The following is a 23,089-nucleotide window of genomic DNA, read 5'->3' as shown; positions in this document are numbered from 1 at the left end:
CATGTAGTCTCATTATCCTTTGCATTCATTGCGTATTCGTGCTTAGCATGTAGAAAACCAAGCGTTGCACAGCAGATAAAGGCACTACTGAATAAAAAGGAAAGTAACACATATCCAGATATTTGAAAATATGTCTTTATTACTAATATAATGTACAAACACCCGTCACCAACACAACACCATAAATACACTGAACAGTACAGTACAGACTTACTGTACTTGTACAGTAAGTAATGACGATCATTAGTCATCACAAAGTTTCAGGTTCACCAGGTATCCCTTCTTCTGGTTGACCAGGTATCCCTACAAACAGCATAAACAACACAGTCCAAGAAATTATTACATGTCAATTATACTCACATATAAAGGCAGGAACGTAATGTACAACAAACTTTATGGAACTCACCATCAGTAACCACTTGATTTTGCCAGGAACCCTCTTGTTGTTCGCCAAGTTCGGCAAGTTCAGCATCGCTTACATCTGCAAAGAATTACAAGAAGCATGCTGTTACATGAATTCATTGTTTTTGTCACACATTAACTATCCATATTCATATTGTGCTTATTTATACAGGATCTATATTTACAATTTTTAACGCCGTGATACTTCTGTTGGAGGTCCGCGAGCTGTCTTTTTAGCTCCGTGATGTCTGTTTTTTGCTTGTGAACCACTTTCTGAAGTACTTGGGCCTGTTGTTTAGCCGCCTTATACTTGCGGTTCATGCCCACAGCAATGTTCAGAGTCCTTTCGCCCGTTTCCAGGCACTGCTTGTAGTGGTCCTCGCGACTTGTGTTACTCTCGAAGAATGAGTACTGCAAGAAACAGAAGACACACATATTTTAAATAAAATATTCACAACAACAATGTACATACAAACACACATGACGTGGGCCAGTCTGACCAAATGCATCATTAAATACTCACAGAGAGGACTTGGAGTCCAAGCCTCATTTCTTTGAGGTCATGGTCATCACTCTTCAATAGTTTGGCAGGGGAAGTGCAAGCCATGATGTACTGAAACACACAACCATTGTCAAACATTACATTTCACTCCATTTCAGCAATAACATAGTCCTGCAGTAAAAGTACTGAAAGAGCATCTACAGTAGTAGTACACCACAATGAAATTCCAAATTTAAGACATAGAAGCAAGGGCACAGTTAAAAAACCTTGGGATACTCACTTTTTCTTGATAAGGATGTGGTTTCGTGAAGAAAGAAGTCTTGAGAAGTGTTTCAGGAACATCAAGCGAGCATTGATTTAACCTCAGTTCTATGGGTGGGTCAACAGTGAAAGGGGCGTGCACAAACTCCTTTGACCACTCACAACGCAGTCTTGTCACGTAAGCCTTACCTATAGTAATTTGTGGTTTATGTGCACAAGAGGAATGAAGTTTTGTAAAGATGTAACTTTTTTTGTTTAAAAAATGACATTCTCACAATTATGTCATGGAAAGAGGTAAAAAAATATTTTATTCCAACTGTATGGGTGACAGTGTACAAAAGGCAATGACCTGTTTATGAGGCAGTCCCAAATGTGTTCACATGAACAACTGGAACCAGTTTACAACTGTATTTTTTTTGGGGGGGGGGGAAATTAACTGACAGTAATATTTAAGGGAAAAGCCTACACAACTCACATACTGTAGTTGTCACATTGGCATAAATGGGTTTGTAATTCTATGGCAATTACTTTCTGTTCATAATATGTGACTGTATTTTGTTAGCATAACAAATCTTTTAAAAGGCAAACTAACAATGATGTAAAAGCAGAAAACAATAGTAACAAACTATCTGTAGTACCTTGTATCACAAAGAATATGAGTAATTACAAACCCAGGACACCAAACCAATATTTATCTGTCACTGCCTACAGATATAACAAGAATGTCTTAATACTTGTTAAATATTGTTTGTAAGGAAAAAGGAAGACTACAGGTTTGGTTGTTGTCAGTCATGGGTCTTGTTAAGACGTGTATGTATTGTATGTTAGTTCAACTGTAGCATAAATGGAATGTTCAGTCTACTACATTATTTGGCTTGGTGTTGTTAAGTTAGTTGTATTTAATATATATAGTATTACTTTAGGTTGGATGAATTATATTTATGTACTACATGGTGTGTCAATTTGATGAGTTTGTGTTGCATGCAATCACTCCCCAAGTGATTAGGAATGGATGCAGAAAACAATGAGAAAAGGCCTCATTAACATGGTCGATGATAGTGAAGATGGGTGGGTCGTTCGTCTTAACAGCTGGTGATTATGCGAGATACAGAAGACAAAAGCAGTTGCTGAAGATGGTAAAGAACCTGTTTTTGGAGCTAAGTGAACGATCAGCACAGCAGACAAACTTGGCTGAATGTGTTTTTTGATAAAACAGTTGTTTTGTTTATTGTGAAATATGCCAAAACTTTGGAGAGTCATGGTTTATGGTGGTCATTTTGTTATTGCATGGTGGATTCAGTGTACAAAAGGCAATGACCTGTTTATGAGGCAGTCCCAAATGTGTTCACATGAACAATTGGAACCAGTTTACAACTGTATTTTTTTTGGGGGGGGGGAATTAACTGTGAGTAATTTTTAAGGGTACAGCCTACACAACTCACAGACAGTAGTTGTCACATTGGCATAAATGGGTTTGTAATTCTATTACAATTACTTTCTGTTCATAATATGTGACTGTATTTTGTTAGCATAACAAATCTTTTAAAAGGCAAACTAACAATGATGTAAAAGCAGAAAACAATAGTAACAAACTATGTGTAGTACCTTGTATCAAAAAGCATATGAGTAATTACAAACCCAGGACACCAAACCAATATTTATCTGTCACTGCCTACAGATATAACAAGAATGTCTTAATACTTGTTAAATATTGTTTGTAAGGAAAATGTAAGTCTACAGGTTTGGTTGTTGTCAGTCATGGGTCTTGTTAAGACGTGTATGTATTGTATGTTAGTTCAACTGTAGCATAAATGGAATGTTCAGTCTACTACATTATTTGGCTTGGTGTTTGTAAAGTTAGCTGTATTTAATATATATAGTATTACTTTAGGTTGGATGAATTATATTTATGTACTACATGGTGTGTCAATTTGATGAGTTTGTCTTGCATGCAATCACTCCTCAAGTCATTAGAAATGGATGCAGAGGACAATGAGAAAAGTCCTCATTAACATGGGCGATGATAGTGAAGATGGGTGGATAACAGCTTGTGATTATGCGAGACACAGAAGACAAAAGCAGTTGCTGAAGATGGTAAAGAACCTGTTTTTTGAGCTAAGTGAACGATCAGCACAGCAGACAAACTTGGCTGAATGTGTTTTTTGATAAAACAGTTGTTTTGTTTATTGTGAAATATGCCAAAACTTTGGAGAGTCATGGTTTATGGTGGTCTTTTTGTTATTGCATGGTGGATTCAGTGTACAAAAGACAATGACCTGTTTATGAGGCAGTCCCAAATGTGTTCACATGAACAATTGGAACCAGCTTACAACTGTATTTTTTTTGGGGGGGGGGAATTAACTGTGAGTAATTTTTAAGGGTACAGTCTACACAACTCACAGACAGTAGTTGTCACATTGGCATAAATGGGTTTGTAATTCTATTACAATTACTTTCTGTTCATAATATGTGACTGTATTTTCTTAGCATAACATATGTTTTAAAAGGCAAACTAACAATGATGTAAAAGCAGAAAACAATAGCAGTTGCTGAAGATGGTAAAGAACCTGTTTTTTGGAGCTTAGTGAATGATCAGTACAGCAGACAAACTTGGCCGAATGTGTCTTTTGATAAAACAGTTGTTTTGTTAATTGTGAAATATGTCAAAAGTTTTGAGTGTCATGGTTTATGGTGGTCATTTTGTTATTGCATGGTGGATTCTAGAGAGGTGTGTTTATATTTGGCAGAGACAGACAAAGGAAAAATTGTTTGAGTGGGTGGAGTCATGTCACTGAAATGCAGGTCTCTGATTGGTTGTATCTACATTTTTGCATTCTGCAGCTGACCATGACTATAAATGGTTTGCCGCCATGCCAGGTCAATGCTATTCATCAGTACTGCTGGATCGAGCCATCTCCTGCGAGAGAGCTAGCCTTTGCTGACTGCTAATTCTTCCACAGATTGACCAGGACCACCACTGCTTTTTCATCTGATTCTGCCCCTTCTTTGAAGGATTTACACATTTTAGTTGATTTTACACGGTTTTGTTGTCTTTTTAACAGTTTTTCTTCAGGTTTGTCTCCAGTTATTCACAGGTTTTTCTTCAGACGTTTTCGGCTTTGAGGACTTTCTTCGAGCTCATAGTAAGTTTTGCTTAACGTATCACTTCAAAAGGTACAATATTGTAGTAGTATTTGTTTCTTACAAAGTCTTTTTTTTCTCATTTGCTCGCAAAATAGTGGAGTTAGAGCCATCAGCTGAATTGCTTAGTACATGTGCTAACGGATAAGACTTTTACATGACGTTTCAGAGATATAAATAGCAAGTGATAGTGGTTGTATTATTGGCGACATGCTATGTTATGGCTATGAGAGACACAGTGATGTTTATACATTTATATATGTAAACTTTCTAATCGTTCAGATGCCTCGTCCGAAGTCCTTCCGCAGAGCCCAGGAGGACCCGCAGCGTATCGTGATGGTGGGTCGGCAGGGGGCTCCCAGTGCCAGCGTTGCACGTAAGTAGCGAACTATTACGTAAATGAATATTTTCCTGTACATGTGGGCAAGTGTAAAGGTTTTTTTTTTCTGTTTTGCATCGTTTTCCTATTGGAACTGTGTGTTATGTTTTGAATATGTTGTGATTGTTGTTTTTTTGTCTTGGCTTTATCTAGGCCGTGGTACTGGAATTCGCCACAGGGTGGAGCAATGGCCGGCTTCTCTGCTGACTGGCCGTCAGCACAAGTTGGTCATTCCGGATGATGCCCCCGGCAAGAAGGTATTATAATTTTTCGCATTTAAGAACAAATAATGTGATTCGAGGAGTACTTATTTCCATTATTTAAACAATATATATCTTGTGTTGTTTCAGTTGGTTCTTCTTGTCGGTGACTCGCATCTGCGAAGCTTCGCAGATCGACACGTGAAGTTGCCAGAGGGGTGCTTGTCCTTCGCTGTCATGTCGACGCCGGGGGCCTGTGCAGCTCAGTTGAGGACCGAGGTGCTGAACGCTACAGTGCCTCGGACCCCTGACTTGGTCTGTCTCATGGCTCCTAGCAACAACCTGACAGCGAGCCGGACAGTGGACGAGGGCCGGGCCGACTTCGCCAAGCTCCTGTGCGCGGTTTGCACACGCTGGCCTAAGGTAGGCACATTTGTCATTATAATGATTATTATTGCTGTTATTATGTTTGGTTTTATACTTGTGTGTGTATAATTTGCGCAGTCAAATTAATTTGATTGTAAAAAGACATGTACTTTTGTAATGAACATTTTTATTTTATTGTTTTTTTATAGGTGATCGTCATGGACTTCGTGCCGCGCTTGGTGGTGGATGAGGAGCTCCAGGCTCACTTCCGGAACGCCTTCAGCCACGTTGCTGCAAGCATGAGTATGTGTAAAAAAAGAAACAAAAATAGCCTTAATGTGGATTATGTTGTCTCTGAATATTTCAGTAATTACTTTTTTTTTTTTTTCTGTAGATGTCCCGTACATCCATCTTGCAGACAACTTCCCCACGAAGCGTCTACAGCTGTGGTGCAGGGACGGCGTAAGTAGAATGCTGTGATATGTTCATGTTTTTGGAGTTGAAATGAGTGTCAAATTTGTGATGTGTAAATTGATTTTTCATGTGTTGTTTTTGCAGGTCCACTTGAGTGACGAGTACGGGATGCCTGTACTTGCTGACTTGCTGTGGAATGCCGCCTACACCCAGCTGGCGACGCCGCCACCGGAGCCCCAGGTGCCTCGCAGGACGTCTCCCAGGTCGGCCGTTCCGAGACGCCTTCCACGTGTGGTCGTCAAGGGGAAGATTGTCGCTCCGCGCCAGCCAGGCCCCGACGGCTGGTGGCTTGTGGAGGGCCGTTGGAAGGTAATAATATGATTGAAACTTCATGACAGTAACATTTAGAAACATTTGCGTTATTCATATGTAAATAGTATGTCTCTGTTAAATAGAAACATTTGTTTTTACAGAGGAAGCGTCCCAGGGAGGAGGAGTCGAGTGACGCGGGCCAACGTGGGATGCCCACTCTGCGGGTTAGTCTATTTGTCTTATGCTTTAAGTTAAGCATTGATATTTTTAGTGATCATGTGTGTTGTATGTCAACATGAGTTGTCAGTAATAGACTGTCTACATTTTTATGTTTGTGTTGAAGGAGTGTTTCATCCCACTGAACCCGGTGCGATTCAGCAGCGTCGTTCTGCATGCTTTGGAGAGGGCGGCTCCGTCTGATCTGTCCAGGCCTGTGCGCACTGCGCCACCTGGCAAGAAGGTTAGTTATATGCAAATGATATGTGTTGGTCGAGGCTTTATAATGAAGTATATCGCTAGTAACACACTGTAAATTAATTTTTTAAATTAAATTAATGAATATTTTCATGTTGTTCTTGTAGAAACCCCGCATGGACTGTCAGCCCAAGGCAGTCACTTCCAAGCGGAGACTGGCTCGACAGCAGGTTGGTAATAGTTTAATGCAATATTTGATTTGTTTGTATTATGTGGTGAGTCAAACCATGAAAAAATATGTGGATGGAGTTGGTTTATCATTTTTGGTTTTTCTCCTCTTCTAGGTGAAGGCTGTTGTGGAGACTGCTCCTGTGGAAGTGGTGGTGACGCAGAGGGATGCTCCTGCTGCCACAGGTATGATTTGACCCTAGTTCTAAAGCGTGTCTTCCTGATTTGCCTTAACTTCATATATTGATGGAGAGCACTTTGAGGTTTGTGACATGTTTGTTAACCATGTCACATGTGTCCTCAGAGTCATCGCCCCCCAGCCTCGCGGACCTGGTCGTGACGCAGAGGGAGGCTCCTGCTGCCTGGGTCACAGGTAAAATTGACCATAATTCTAATGCTTTTATCTTCTTGATTAGCCTTAACGTCATCTACTGATGGACAGCACTTTCAGTTGGAAAACGTGTTTGTTAACCATGTCACATGTGTCCTCAGAGTCATCGCCCCCCAGCCTCGCGGACCTGGTCGTGACGCAGCGGGAGGCTCCTGCTGCCTGGGTCACAGGTAAAATTGACCATAATTCTAATGCTTGTATCTTCTTGATAAGCCTTAACGTCATTTACTGATGGACAGCACTTTCAGTTGGAAAACGTGTTTGTTAACCATGTCACATGTGTCCTCAGAGTCATCGCCCCCCAGCCTCGCGGACCTGGTCGTGACGCAGAGGGAGGCTCCTGCTGCCTGGGTCACAGGTAAAATTGACCATAATTCTAATGCTTTTATCTTCTTGATTAGCCTTAACGTCATTTACTGATGGACAGCACTTTCATTTGGAAAACGTGTTTGTTAACCATGTCACATGTGTCCTCAGAGTCATCGCCCCCCAGCCCTGTGGACTTTGTCCTGATCCAGGAAGACTTCCCGCCGTTGTGCTCGCCGACAGACGTCAAAGGTAGGACAGACATTGACTCTCCTTGTTCAGGTTCAGTGAGTTCGCACACTGATGTTACTGCTGACCACGAGGACTGTACATCTGCTGAGGTTAAATGGATTAGGGGGAGCTTCCATCAGGGCGATCAAAGATTTAAATACCCAGGGGTTCAGTGTATGCCCATAGCTTTAGCAAGCTTGGCTGAACACACAGTCCGTAGTGTTTTCTCGTGGCGGCGTCGCGATTTGGACCATGTTCTCCATCTAGGCAATGACTTGTACGCATTCTTGCGTGAGAACAAGAGGATCGGTGGTAGTTCCCAGATCTTGTCTGTTCCTGAATTGCCAGGACAACATGTTTTTGACGGCCAGCAGTTTACCTTTGATTATGGTAGTGACTATGTAAGTGGTGTGGTCAATGTAGTTGATGGGGAACTTGTTGAACCTGGTTTTCCCACCTCACTCCTACATGGATTGGAGAGGATGCTTGGGAATTATAGCACGTGTTTACTGACCATGGCTGGTACTACATGCGCGGTTATAAGTCAGAATGGTAGATATGCTGTTGTTGATTCACACGCACGCAGCGCTGCTGGATTGGTAAGTCCTTATGGTCGAAGTATAGCTGCATATTTTAGTTGTGTTAGAGACCTGCATGAGTACATATGCAATTTGGCTGCATCACTCGATACATATCACACATGTTTTGAGATAGCTGGTGTGTGTGTCTCTCACATAGTGTTTGCTGATTCTCCTGCTGGTGATGCAGATGTTGTGGTTGTGCGTGATGATGCTCCTGCAGATGTTGTGGTTGTTAGTGGTGATGCTACTGCAGCTGATGCAGATGTTGTACTGCTTAGTGGGGATGCTACTGCTGCTGATTCAGATGCTGTGGTTGTTAGTGGTGAATCTCCGGTTGTTAGTGGTAATGCTCCTGCTGATGATGCAGATGTTGTCTTTGTCAGTGATGAAACGTGTAAACAGCTGCAGTTTGAGCCTCTCAGTAAGGAGGTTGCCCAGTCGGTCTGTAAACGGTTGAATGTAGAGTGTGAGAAGCTCGATGAGGTAGTGTCTGTAGGAGTTGGTTTGTTAGGGTCTCCTTGTAAGAAGGACAACATAGTGGCTGATGGGAACTGTTTCTTTAGGGCAGTGTCTCTAGCTGTGAGTGGAACACAGAAGAGTCATAGGAAGCTTAGACTCGCTGTTGTTAAGCATCTAGAGAAAAATGCATCACAATACAATAGCATTTTGAGAAGTGAGTATTCTTCAGTGGCAGATTATGTTAGAGAGTCAAAGATGCGCTATGTTGGCAGCTGGGCAACAGAGGTGGAAATTCAGGCAGCTGCAGATTGTTTAGGAGTTGATATCTTGACATTTTGTGATGGTAGATGGCTAGAATATAGCTGTAAGTTTCATGGTTTGTCTAGACAGGGGATTTATTTGGAAAATTGTAATGGTAACCATTATGAAACGGTTGTTTGTGTTTATGAGCCTCAACTGCAGAGGTGTTATGGTTTGTGTAATGTGAGTAGTTCAGATTGTAAAGTTTATGACATGAGACGACGTGGTACTGTAGAGAGTTGTATAGATGCAAAGACACATACATATTCAAAGCAATTCACAAGTGAATATGATTTACAAACAAATGATAACAATAACCTTAATGTTCCTTCAAGTGTAGTTGTCAATTCATTACCTACTGAAATAGCTGGAGTCCATGTCATGGAAACTAAGACTAATGTTATAGGAACAGATGCTAAGTGTAACATGCCAGTAATAACTACCCAAATGAATGAAGCTCACCCAAGTGTCAATATTACATTTGAACCAGAGATTGAATTTGTTGGTGACATATCATCTACACAACTCACATTTGATCCACTTAATAAAGAAGTTTCACAAGCTTTATGTAAAAAGATGAATGTGGACTTTGAGAAAAGTGATGAACCAGAGTGTTTACTAGTTGGTAAATTAGGTAAACCATGTAAAAATGACAAAATAGAGGCTGATGGGAATAGTTTTTTTAGAGCGATTTCTCTAGCTATTAGTGGAACACAAAAGAATCATAGGAAAGTTAGACTTGCTGTGGTTAAGCACTTACAAACTCATGCTAGTGTGTATGAGAATACTTTAAAAAGTGGATATTCTTGTGTATCAAATTACATCAAGTTTTCTAAAATGAACTATCTTGGGAGTAGGGCAACAGAAATAGAAATTCAGGCAACTGCTGATTATTTAGGGCTCTCTGTATTTACTTATTGTGGTGATAGATGGATAGAATATTGCTGTAATGATAAACTTTTGTCAAAGAAAGGAATCTATCTGAACCATTGTAGTGGTAACCATTATGAAACTGTTACTTGTGTTCATACACCACAGTTACATAGCTGTTATGGTTTTTGCCAAGTTAAGGTTTTTAATGATAGACGTTACAATATGAGACAGCATGTTTTAAAAAGTCCTCTTGAGAGTCAACTAACTACTACAGGTGATAGTGGAAATACAATCAGGTATAGTCTTTCCAAGTACCTCAAAAACAAAATGACTAACAAACATTATTTGCATAATGTGACATATAAAGAAAGGAAAAATAAATTGCGTGTTGCTAAATATCATAATGATCCGTCACAAAGACTAAAAGAAAACAACTTATTTACAAGGAGATATTGTCATGATGTGCTGTTCAAAGAGAAAATAAAAAAGTACAGTGTACATCAGTATAAAGTAAATGAAGAACATAGAGAGTATCTGAAGAACCTCAGTAAGTGCAAATACAAACTCAATGAACTGCATAGAGAAAAACTCAAACAATTTAATGAAAAGAAGTATAAACACAATGAAAAACACAGACACAATGTTAAGGAGTTAAGTACAACCAAATACAAAGACAATGAAAAACACAGACACAATGTTAAGGAGTTAAGTAAAACCAAATACAAAGACAATGAAAAACACAGACACAATGTTAAGGAGTTAAGTACAACCAAATACAAAGACAATGAAAAACACAGACACAATGTTAAGGAGTTAAGTAAAACCAAATACAAAGACAATGAAATACATAGACACAATGTTAAGGAGTTAAGTCAAAGCAAATATAAACACAATGTTGTTCATAAAACCAAAGTTAAGGAGTTCAGTATAAATAAGTATAAGCATAATACAGTTCATAGAGATAAAGTAAAAGATTTCAGTATTAACAAATATAAACAGGATGCAATTCATAGAGAACGTGTTAAAGCCATTAGTGAAGCTAAATATCATGGAAGTAATGAATATAAATTACATGTCGCATCTGCAAACAAGGTGAAGAGACTACACAAAAAAGAAAAACAGAAGGACTTTGATTTTGTAATGGAACAATTTTTAGATAAGGTTGAAGTTGGGCCAAATTCTGTTTGTTGTGTTTGTCTTAGATTATTATTTAAACACCAGGTTATAAATTGTAAAAAACATAATTATAACAAAACTACGGTATCAGGTTCATTGGCTGAAATGTGTATAACAGAAGAATATTTGCATAAATGTAATGAGGATTGTACAAATCCATGTCAGTGGTTAAATTCAGAAAGAGGGCAATTATGGATATGTCATACTTGTAACTCTAAACTAAGTAAAGGTATACTGCCTCCTGAGTGTTCAATAAATAGTTTAAGTGTTGATCCCATTCCACCAGAATTAGCATGTTTGAATAGCCTAGAGCAACATTTGATTGCATTACATATTCCATTTATGAAAATGTTGGCTTTACCTAAAGGTGGGCAAAATGGAGTACATGGACCAGTGACATGTGTTCCTGCAAACATTGTACAAACAACAAACTTATTGCCACGTTCTAATATGGACAGTCAACTGTTGCTTGTTAAGTTAAAGCGTAAATTGACTTATAAAGGGCATTATGAGTATCAGTATGTTGACACAACACGCATTAGGAAGGCTATTCAGTATTTAAAACAACATAATGTGTATTATGCAGATGTTGAATTTAATGAGGACTGGCTTAATGATTTTTGTAAAGAGCAAAATGAAAAACATGTTGAAACACAGTGTGATAACAATGTAGAAACAAATGAAGTGCCTACAGATGTAGTTGAAGAAGAGCTTCTACATGATCGACAGAAACATTGTATGTATCAAGACACATGCCTTATGCCTGTTGATATTGGTCAAGAAACACTCGATCAGTATTTTCAGGATATATTGAATATTGCACCAGCAGAAGGTAACAATCCAGTGAAATTGCTGTCTGATCAAGCAAATGAAGCCAAATGTTTTCCTGTGTTGTTTCCACAAGGTAATAGTACATTTCATGAGGAAAGGGCTAATCATTTGACATTATCACGTTATTTAAACAACAGGATTTTACATGTTGATGGTAGATTTGCACAAGATGTAAATTATATCTTTTATGGCCAGTACATGTCTGAGGTGCAGCAGGTTGTGTCAAAAGTGTCTATAGCTTTACGAAAAGGGAGAAGTAGTGGTTCTGATAAGGTTAAAGAAAGTAATATAAGACATTTCCAAAATAATGAAGAGAAATTGAAGAAATGGTTGGAATTTGATGATGGCTATCGTTTCCTAAAACCAATTCGTGGCACTCCAGCTTTTTGGCAAGAAGCTCAACGTGATTTGCTCGCTTGTGTCCGTCAATTAGGACTACCTACTTGGTTCTGTTCCTTTTCTTCTGCTGATTTGCGTTGGCAAAATTTACTAAATACCATTTTGAAGCAGGAGGGTCGAGCACAAACAGCGGCAGATTTAGAATGGGCAGACAGGTGTGAGTTATTGCGTCGCAATCCTGTCACTGCAGCAAGAATGTTCGATTATCGTTGGCATGTTTTCTTGAAGGAGGTTCTTATGTCACCGTCACATCCAATTGGTAAAATTAAAGACTACTTTTATCGTGTAGAATTTCAGCAGCGTGGTTCACCACATGTACATTGTTTGTTTTGGATTGAGAATGCGCCAATAATTGATAAAAACACTGATGACGAGGTTGTAGCATTTATTGATAAATATGTGACCTGTGAGTTACCACCACAAAACGACCCATTATTGGACACTGTTTCATCTGTGCAACAACATTCAAAGACACATTCAAAAAGTTGTAAAAAGAAAAACACTACATGTAGATTCCACTTCCCAAGGATACCATCTGCTAGAACATTTATTTCACGCAGTCCAGCCGAGGAAGACCTTACATTTAAATGTAAATGCCAAGATGATGCACCATGTACATGTGGTAAACGAGGCAAACACAAAGAGGAAAGAATGAAAAAAGACTATGCAGAAAAGATTCTGGCCATCATCAAAAAAGAAGTATCCGAACAGATTAATTCTAATGTTACAATTGAGGCTTTGCTTCAAAGTAAAGGGATCAACCAAGGTGTTTTAGAGGCTGCATATAATCGTATAGCCAAAAAAACCAGCATTGTGTTAAAAAGGCAGGTTACTGAAGTCTGGATAAATCAATACAGCAAACCACTATTAAAATGTTGGAATGCAAATTTAGATGTCCAATTTGTAGTTGATGCATACGCATGCATTGTTTATATCATTTCCTACATTTCTAAATCAGAACGAGAAATAGGTTTATTGTTAGGCAACGCACATAGGGAAGCATCAAAAGATGGAAATATCAGTGCAAAAGAAGCATTGAAAACTTTAGGCAGTGTGTATTTACACAATCGAGATGTGTGTGCTCAGGAAGCAGTGTACCGGCTCACTAATATGCATTTAAAAGAATGTTCAAGAAAAGTAGTCTTTGTGCCTACAGGAGAGAATATTGTTAAAATAAGTTTGCCATTAAGTGTATTGCAGAAAATATCAAAGTCTCCTGAGACTAATACTCATAACATCTGGATGAAAGGTTTAGTTGATAGGTACCTAAATAGGCCCAATGACAGTACTTTCAATAATATGTGCATTGCCACATTTGCATCAGAATATCGCATTCTCAGTAAAAATGAACATTGCAAAAATCGAATACAATTACAGAACGATTGTGGTTTTGTTGCCAAACGAAGTAAAACTGAACCTGCAGTCATTCGCTATGCACGCTTTTCAGAAACAAAAGCAACAGAGTTATTCTATCATAGTATTCTGCAGTTGTTTTTGCCATATCGCTGTGAAGAGCAATTGAAGCCTACAAAATATGACACATATGAAGACTTCTATAAACATGCTCATGTTGGATTAGGTGAGGACACATTACATTCAGTCAAGGAATTGGTAGATGGAAATAGGAAACAATTTGAGGTGAATGCTGATGAATTGGATGACATACAGGATAGGATTGATTTGGAAGGAATTGCAGAAGATGCCTGGGGTGCATTGTGTCCAGAACAGGAAGTGGAACGTTTGGAATCTTTGATGGAAATGCAAGAAACAGAACAATTTGATGAAGGTGTTAAAGAAAACATTCCAGATTTAGCAACAAGTAGGAAACAAGAATCACATTTGGAAAAAAGGAATAATATTATGAGTAGATCTGATGGATTGGCTCTAATTAGATCTTTGAATGAAACACAACGTTCAGTTTTCTACCAGATTAGACAGTGGTGTTTGGACAAAGTAACAGGGAGAAAGCCTGAGCCATTTCATCTGTTTGTTACAGGTGGTGCAGGGACAGGAAAGAGCCATTTAATCAAAGCCATTCAATACGAAGCAATGAGATTGTTGTCACCAATCTGTTCTCAACCAGACAATATTTCTGTTTTATTAACTGCTCCAACAGGAATAGCTGCATTCCACATTGATGCAACTACCATTCATAACACATTTAGTATTGGCCTAGATGTACGCCTACCATACACACCCTTAGGTGAGGAAAAAGTTAACTCATTGCGTGCAAAATATAGAGATTTACAAATATTAATCATTGATGAAATATCAATGGTTGATAACAGAATGTTGACATATGTCCATGGGAGGTTACGGCAGTGCAAACAAACTGGTGATTTCTCTCCATTTGGAAATGTTTGTGTTATTGCAGTAGGAGATTTCTTCCAGTTACCTCCAGTAAGAGGAAAGCCTTTGTATGAAGATGCTGTTGGAGCAAACCTGTGGTCTACTTTGTTTAACGTTGTTGAACTGACAGAAATTGTTAGACAAAAAGATAATGTGTTTGCTGCATTGTTAAATAGAATAAGAACTCGCTCAAAGGATTCTGCCATGTTAACTTCAGACATAGAAATATTGCAGAATTGTGAGACAGGTGAAGAGACCACAGCTTTACATATTTTCCCAACAAACAGACAAGTTAATGAACATAATGATGTGCAGCTGATAAAAGCATGTCCTGAATATGACGAAGTACATGCTCAGGACTTTGTCAATAACAAATTGACAGGCAAACTGGAGTTGAGAAGTGGTCACCATACACGAACACACAACACATGTTTACCTGAAGTTTTATTATTGGGTAAGGGTGCACGTGTAATGTTATGTAAAAATGTGGATGTTATGGATGGTCTTGTGAATGGTGCTTGTGGCACAGTAACTGACATCATTTTTCCTGAGAGAAATACTTTTCCTAAGAAAGTCTACGTTAGATTTGACGACGATAAAGTTGGAGCAAAGCAAAAGAACCAATGCTTAAACAATACACATGTAGCAATGGGATCTATTGGAATTGATGCAGTAGACGAGAAAGTTACAAACAAAGGTGGTGTACGTAGACAATTTCCTCTAAAACTTGCATGGGCTTGCACAGTACATAAAGTTCAAGGTATCACTGTAGATAAAGCTGTTGTGTCTTTAGATAAAGTCTTTGCTGCAGGACAGGCATATGTGGCTTTAAGTCGTGTTAGAAGTCTGTCTGGATTGGTCATTCAGGACATGAATCAAAAGGCCATTTATTGTAAGGATAATATCAAGCATGCAATACAAAGTATGCCATCTTATCTCAAAGAAGATAACATTAGGCATGAATTAAACACAAGTACTTTTAATGTATGTTTAATAAATGTGCAAAGTTTACGAAAACACATATCTGATTTGGTATCATGTATACAGCATTTGAAGCTTAACTCCATTGCTGTTACAGAAACATGGCTACCTGCTGCAACAGATTTAAGAACATTTGACATCAATGGTTTTGCTTTACATAGTCATCCACGAAGTGCATCATACAATAGCTGTATTCCCGCAATGGTGTCATTACAACAACAACAACATGGTGGTGTTGGCTTGTACGTGGCAGATAATATGCCTTATGACATCCTCCAAATACCACCATTTGATCTAGAATGTTTAGTTTGTAATTATGTTGAACTCAACATATTATTAGCAGTCCTTTATCGACCACCATCATATCCCATGAGCATGTTTAAAGAAAATTTGTGTAAGTTATTACAGTGGCTAAATACAAAATGTAACACCATTGCAATCATGGGAGATTATAATGAGGACATATTGAAATTATCATCCATCTGCAAATTACTACATGAAAAAGGATATAATCAATATGTCACACAACCAACAACAGAAAAAGGTACACTAATTGACCATGTTTATGTGAAATCTACACAATATGAAATCAATTGTATAGTAATGCCAACTTATTTCAGTGATCATGAAGCAGTTGTGTGTACTTTTAAACAGAAACCTCTTTAACCAAGAATGTGCACTTTTCAACTTTGACGTAGAACTGTCATGAGCCCTCTCACTCCACCTGTTACTTCCTTAATTGGTTCCCATTATCTGCCACTCTGCTCACCGCTTTCTCTACTCACCCTAACTAGTCCCACCTGTCTCTTCCCGCCTCTGCTCTGATTACTCTGCCAGCTGCGCTGCATTACCCTCTAACCTCTCCCAGTATTTAAAGCCTCTTCTTACAGCTCTACTTTGTCAGATCGTCTGCAAAGCCCACACTCTGAACCTGTTTGCTCGCAATTATATCTGATTCCTGCTTTGTGACCCCGGACCTGCCTGTATCCTGACGACTCTTCTGCCCCGGAAAACTAGACCTGCCTTCTGCCTTCTCGACTCCTAACTACTCTTCTACCCCGGTAATTCTGACCAGCCTTCTACCTTTGCACTACGATTTTGGATTCTCCTTGAACTGTACTTCTGCCTTCTTTCATCGTGCTGTTGTGTTTGTGTTCCCCCCCACCAGGACTCTGGTCCTCTGGTCGTCTGTCTGACCCGTGACAAGAACTTGGGGTTTCTTTTGATTTACGCTTATTTATTTACAATAGTGCAAATTGCATGTTATGCTGTCATTGCAATTGTAACTATGAAATGTTTGTATGTAAAACACATTGACTTGTAAGTAATTGTTTTTTAATTTTGTATATATATTTTGTTCTGTATATTGGTTTAATTTATTATCAGTATTGTTTTAATTGATATGTTTCAATGTGTGTCCTTCACACATCAACCTCTTGTGACATTAAAGATACAATATTTTGCACATTTGACGTGTGACTAGTATATACCTATATTACGGATGTTACATTTACATCTAACAGTACGATTGTGTTAAAGACAAAACTACCATACGTATCCAGATAATTGTTACATTAATTGTATTGTATTCCATGACAGTTTAATTGTATTTGTATATCTTAATATATTTGTGTACTGTATTTGGGTTGCAATCATTATTCGGGTTTCTTTTGATTTAGGCTTATTTATTTACAATAGTGCAAATTGCATGTTATGCTGTCATTGCAATTGTAACGATGAAATTGTAACTATGAAATGTTTGTATGTAAAGCACATTGACTTGTAACTGACAATAAAAAGTGCTACAAATAAACAAGTGACTTGCCTTGCCTTATATTATACATCAACAAATGTAACCGTAATATTTTGTGTACAGCAACAAACTTTGGATATAGACATCACATGAAATGGGTTGTGACTAAAAGATATCAATATAATTGTATGAATAATAGTGTTTTATAGATACGAGACAATAATGTTAGTGACGTTATTTACATAAGGTTGTATAGATATTAGAACTTGCATAAATGTTAGTGAAGTAATATAACAAATAATGTCCGGTAAAAGTGTAATTACAAAAACCAAACCATGTTACAAACTAAATCAATGGAATTATGATTTATGGAACTTAACAAATAACAGGCCATACATGGTCTCAAATTAAAGACCTGAGTATTGCACGTCGGACTGTGGCGCAGTCGGAGGGCGCGCAGGTAGGTCTTCATACGCAGGAACGTCAGTGCTTGTCGCAGTCGCAGGGCATTGACAGCAGCCATGTAAAGGTCTTTGCTCCTGCTGCTTCAATGGAACATTGTGTGATGGGGTTAATGTCTCCACTAGATGGCAGACCAAGACCAGAAATGAAACGGGATAAGGTATTCATATAATGGTTAAACTTTGAAATCTTCCAGGGGGCGCTGTGGAGTCATTTTCTCACTTAAAAATCCCAAACTTTGTCAGTAGGCAATATGTGTGTCTGTTGACGTATGTGTACAATTTGGTGATTCTGTGAAGACGGGAAAGTCCTCTAAAGGCAGAGGGAAAAATGGAAAATTGACGCAGGAAATGCACAATAACTCACTTCCTGTAAGAGCGAAAATTTTGAAAAAAATAATTTGGGGGTTTACCCATGAGTGCTATGAGTCCTGTAAATTTCACGAAGATCAGACAAAGTTTGTGGTCACATGACCTGCTGTTAGGGGGCGCTATGGAGACCCCTTGCCACACCCACCCCCAATGATGTTGAAATTGAAACGGCGTCACCAAGTGTGACATTTCACGCGCTGCATGTATAAACATCCGACAATGTATGGAGGAGTTATAAGGAGTTGTTTGTTTATACAAACAAACGACTGCCACGCCCACCTGGTATAACGTAGGTAAAATCTGTCATCAAGTTTACATCATCAAGGTCTGAGGATGATACAGTTCGAATCTGAAGTCTCTGGAGTCTAAACTGCAGGAGGAGTGCGTTAAAGTACGAGGGCTGAAAAAATGCACCTGTGGCAGAAAAAATGCACCTGTGATCCAAGATGGCCGACTTCCTGTTGGACTTAAGGTATGGGTCCAAGAGGCTTTTTTGTGCGTCTGGTCATGATATATATGAATCCTAAATTTCGTGCATGTACGTGCATGTAGAAGGCGGGGCTTCAACTTTTAATGTTCTAGGGGGCGCTGTAGAGTCATTTTGGCACTTAAAAAGTTGCGGTCATACCAAAAAATAATATTCGTGAGTCTTGATGAGTGTGTCCAATTTGGTGAGTTTTAGAGCTTGTCAGTACATGCTAAGTGGGAAAAGGCATTAGGGGGCGCTACTGAGCTGTTGGGGCAAAATATTGGGCAAATGTGGTATCAGATGAAAGATCCCATGATTTGAAACCTACGTGGCAGGTTTCATGATTCTGTGAACATCATAAAGTCCTCAAAGCGGTGTTCGAAAAATTAAAATCGGTGCACGCCACGCCGCGTGCACAACTTCCTGTTTGGTAAAAAAATTCCACAAAATTAATTTCCGCATGATCCGATGAGAGCTGTAACATAATTAAATTTCATGGCGATCCGAGAACATTTGTGGTCACATGACCAGACGTTAGGGGGCGCTAGCGAGTCCCCTTACCAAGCTTGCGTCCAATCACGTTGAATTAAATAAATTTACACCAGCTGCGACGTGTGTGCAGAATTTCATGAGTTTTCATTTATGTTCAAGCCGCCAAAAATGCGATTCATTACGCGGCACTTGAATAATAATAATAATTAAAACTGCAAGCAGTGTCGAAGGGCCCTCGCACCCCCCCGTTTTCCCCCCAACTGTAACGCCGTACGTGCACGTCGGTGCGTGCGGCAGTCGCAGGGCTGTCAAAACTGGCATGTAGATGTCTTTGCTCCGGTGCCTTTAATTGAACATTGTGTACAGCGGTTAATGTCTCCACTAGATGGCAAACTAAGACCAGAAATGAGTCTGGGTGACTTCTCAGCACAAAGGAATGTGGGTGAAGGGCCAAAAAAGCGTCAAGATTGAGCATTTTAGCCTGGATGGCCGACTTCCTGTTGGACTTAGGCTATGGGTCCAAGAGGCTTTTTAGTGTGTCTGGACATGATACATGTGTTCACCGAATTTCGTTTGTCTACGTCAATCTGAGTGGAGGGGCTTGATTTTTTAAATTTTCTAGGGGGCGCTATTAATCAATTTTTGCGTCGGCCATTTCCCCGCTCCTTAAAATATCAAAGTTTTCTCCGGATCGGACATGATTGCAAGTTTTGGTGAGTTTTGGGGCATGTTTAGGCTGTCAAAAAGGCGTACAACTATAATAATAATAAAAATGATCCAGATTGAACATTTTAGCCTGGATGGCCGACTTCCTGTTGGACTTAGGGTATGGGTCCAAGAGGCTTTTTTGTGCATCTGGACATAATACATAGGCCTTGTCGATTTCATTTTTCTATGTCAATGTGGAAGGCGGGGCTTAAACTTTGAAATCTTCCAGGGGGCGCTGTGGAGTCATCTTCTCACTTAAAAATCCCAAACTTTGTCAGTAGTCAATATGTGTGACTGTTGACGTATGTGTACAATTTGGTGAGTGTAGGAGTTTGTGAAAATGTACAAAATGGATAAAGGCATTAGGGGGCGCTATTGAGCTGTTGTGCCACGCCCAGAGGCAGTTATGGTCTCAAATTAAAGTGCGCCTGAGTGTGAACCTATGTGGGCAATTTGGTGATTCTGTGAAGACGGGAAAGTCCTCTAAACGCAGAGGGAAAAACGGAAAATTGACGCAGGAAATGCACAATAACTCACTTCCTGTTAGAGCGAAAAATTTGAAAAAAATAATTTGAGGGTTTACCCATGAGTGCTATGAGTCCTGTAAATTTCACGAAGATCAGACAAAGTTTGTGGTCACATGACCTGCTGTTAGGGGGCGCTATGGAGACCCCTTGCCACATCCACCCCCAATGATGTTGAAATTGAAACGGCGTCACCAGGTGTGACATTTTACGCAGTGCATGTATAAACATCCGACAATGTATGGAGGAGTTATAAGGAGTTGTTTGTTTATACAAACAAACGACTGCCACGCCCACCTGGTATAACGTAGGAAAAATCTGTCTTCAAGTTTACATCATCAAGGTCTGAGGATGATACAGTTCCAATCTGAAGTCTGTGGAGTCAAAACTGCAGGAGGAGTTCGTTAAAGTGCAAGGGCTGGAAATGGGGAAAATGGCGACAAAAATGCACCTGTGATCCAAGATGGCCGACTTCCTGTTGGACTTAGGGTATGGGTCCAAGAGGCTTTTTTGTGCGTCTGGTCATGATATATATGAATCCTAAATTTCGTTCATGTACGTGCATGTAGAAGGCGGGGCTTCAACTTTTAATGCTCTAGGGGGCGCTGTAGATTCATATTGCCACTTAAAAGGCTGCGGTTATACAAAAAAATAATATTTGTGAGTCCTGATGAGTGTGTCCAATTTGGTGAGTTTTAGAGCTTGTCAGTACATGCTAAGTGGGAAAAGGCATTAGGGGGCGCTACTGAGCTGTTGGGGCAAAATATTGGGCAAATGTGGTATCAGATGAAAGAGCTCATGATTTGAAACCTACGTGGCAGGTTTCATGATTCTGTGAACATCATAAAGTCCTCAAAGCGGTGTTCGAAAAATGAAAATCGGTGAACGCCACGCCGCGTGGGCGACTTCCTGTTAGGTAAAAAAATTCCACAAAATTAATTTTCCAATGATCCAATGAGACCTATGACATATGTAAATTTCATGCAGATCCGAGAAGATTTGTGGTCACATGACCCGACGTGTGGGGGCGCTAGCGAGTCCCCTTACCACGCTTGCGTCCAATCACGTTAAATTAAATAAATTTTCACCAGCTGCGACGTGTGTGCAGAATTTCATGAGTTTTCATGCATGTTCAGGCCACCAAAAATGCGATTCATTACACGGCATAAGAACGTGAAAAATAGGAATAATAAGAATCCTGGCAAAAGCAATAGGTCCCTCACTGACTTGTCAGTGCTCGGGCCCTAATTAAAACTGCAAGCAGTGTCGAAGGGCCCTCGCACATCCACGCACGTCGGACTGTGGCGCAGTCGGAGGGCGCGCAGGTAGGTCTTCATACGCAGGAACGTCAGTGCTTGTCGCAGTCGCAGGGCATTGACAGCAGCCATGTAAAGGTCTTTGCTCCTGCTGCTTCAATGGAACATTGTGTGAAGGGGGGTTAATGTCTCCACTAGATGGCAGACCAAGACCAGAAATGAAAGGGGATAAGGTATTCATATAATGGTTAAACTTTGAAATCTTCCAGGGGGCGCTGTGGAGTCATTTTCTCACTTAAAAATCCCAAACTTTGTCAGTAGGCAATATGTGTGACTGTTGACGTATGTGTACAATTTGGTGATTCTGTGAAGACGGGAAAGTCCTTTAAACGCTGTTGGAAAAATGGTAAATTGACGCAGGAAATGCAAAATAACTCACTTCCTGTTTGAGCGAAAAATTTGAAAAAATTAATTTGGGGGTTTACCCATAAGTGCTATGAGTCCTGTAAATTTCACGAAGATCAGACAACGTTTTTGGTCACATGACCTGCTGTTAGGGGGCGCTATGGAGACCCCTTGCCACACCCACCCCCAATGATGTTGAAATTGAAACGGCGTTACCAGGTGTGACATTTTACGCAGTGCATGTATTAACATCCGACAATGTATGGAAGAGTTATAAGGAGTTGTTTGTTTATACAAACAAACAACAGCCACGCCCACCTGGTATAACGTAGGAAAAATCTGTCATCAAGTTTACATAATCAAGGCCTGAGGATGATATAGTTCCAATCTGAAGTCTGTGGAGTCAAAACTGCAGGAGGAGTGCGTTAAAGTACGAGGCCTGGAAAAATGCACCTGTGGCGGAAAAAATGCACCTGTGATCCAAGATGGCCGACTTCCTGTTGGACTTAGGGTATGGGTCCAAGAGGCTTTTTTGTGCGTCTGGTCATGATATATATGAATCCTAAATTTCGTTCATGTACGTGCATGTAGAAGGCGGGGCTTCAACTTTTAATGTTCTAGGGGGCGCTGTAGAGTCATTTTGGCACTTAAAAGGTTGCGGTTATACCAAAAAATAATATTCATGAGTCTTGATGAGTGTGTCCAATTTGGTGAGTTTTAGAGCTTGTCAGTACATGCTAAGTGGGAAAAGGCATTAGGGGGCGCTACTGAGCTGTTGGGGCAAAATATTGGGCAAATGTGGTATCAGATGAAAGAGCTCATGATTTGAAACCTACGTGGCAGGTTTCATGATTCTGTGAACATCATAAAGTCCTCAAAGCGGTGTTCGAAATTGTGAAAATCGGTGCACGCCACGCCGCGTGGTCAACTTCCTGTTTGGTAAAAAAATTCCACAAAATTAATTTCCCAATGATCCGATGAGAGCTGTAACATATTTAAATTTCATGCCGATCCGAGAGGATTTGTGGTCACATGACCCGACGTTAGGGGGCGCTAGCGAGTCCCCTTACCACGCTTGCGTCCAATCACGTTAAATTAAATAAATTTTCACCAGCTGCGACGTGTGTGCAGAATTTCATGAGTTTTCATTTAT

General features: G+C 39.7%; 1 protein-coding gene across 1 annotated transcript; it reads left to right on the top strand.

Moving 5' to 3' along the window:
• Nucleotides 1-4,588: 4,588 nt before the first annotated feature.
• Nucleotides 4,589-17,300, top strand: LOC133987667 (uncharacterized). The gene is made up of 15 exons (XM_062427111.1): nt 4,589-4,682; nt 4,839-4,942; nt 5,036-5,308; nt 5,461-5,554; nt 5,646-5,713; nt 5,810-6,034; nt 6,139-6,201; nt 6,321-6,437; nt 6,559-6,621; nt 6,736-6,805; nt 6,924-6,992; nt 7,112-7,180; nt 7,300-7,368; nt 7,488-16,040; nt 16,387-17,300. The coding sequence occupies exons 1-15, from the start codon at nt 4,589-4,591 to the stop codon at nt 16,449-16,451; spliced, it is 9,996 nt and encodes a 3,331-aa protein (XP_062283095.1). The 3' UTR covers nt 16,452-17,300.
• The last annotated feature ends 5,789 nt before the right edge of the window (nt 17,301-23,089 follow it).

The sequence above is a fragment of the Scomber scombrus genome, chromosome 10 (genome assembly GCF_963691925.1).
Source record: "Scomber scombrus chromosome 10, fScoSco1.1, whole genome shotgun sequence".
Taxonomy (NCBI): domain Eukaryota; kingdom Metazoa; phylum Chordata; class Actinopteri; order Scombriformes; family Scombridae; genus Scomber; species Scomber scombrus.
The sequence above is the reverse complement of the archived record's forward strand: the minus strand, read 5'-3'. Positions and strand labels throughout refer to the sequence as shown.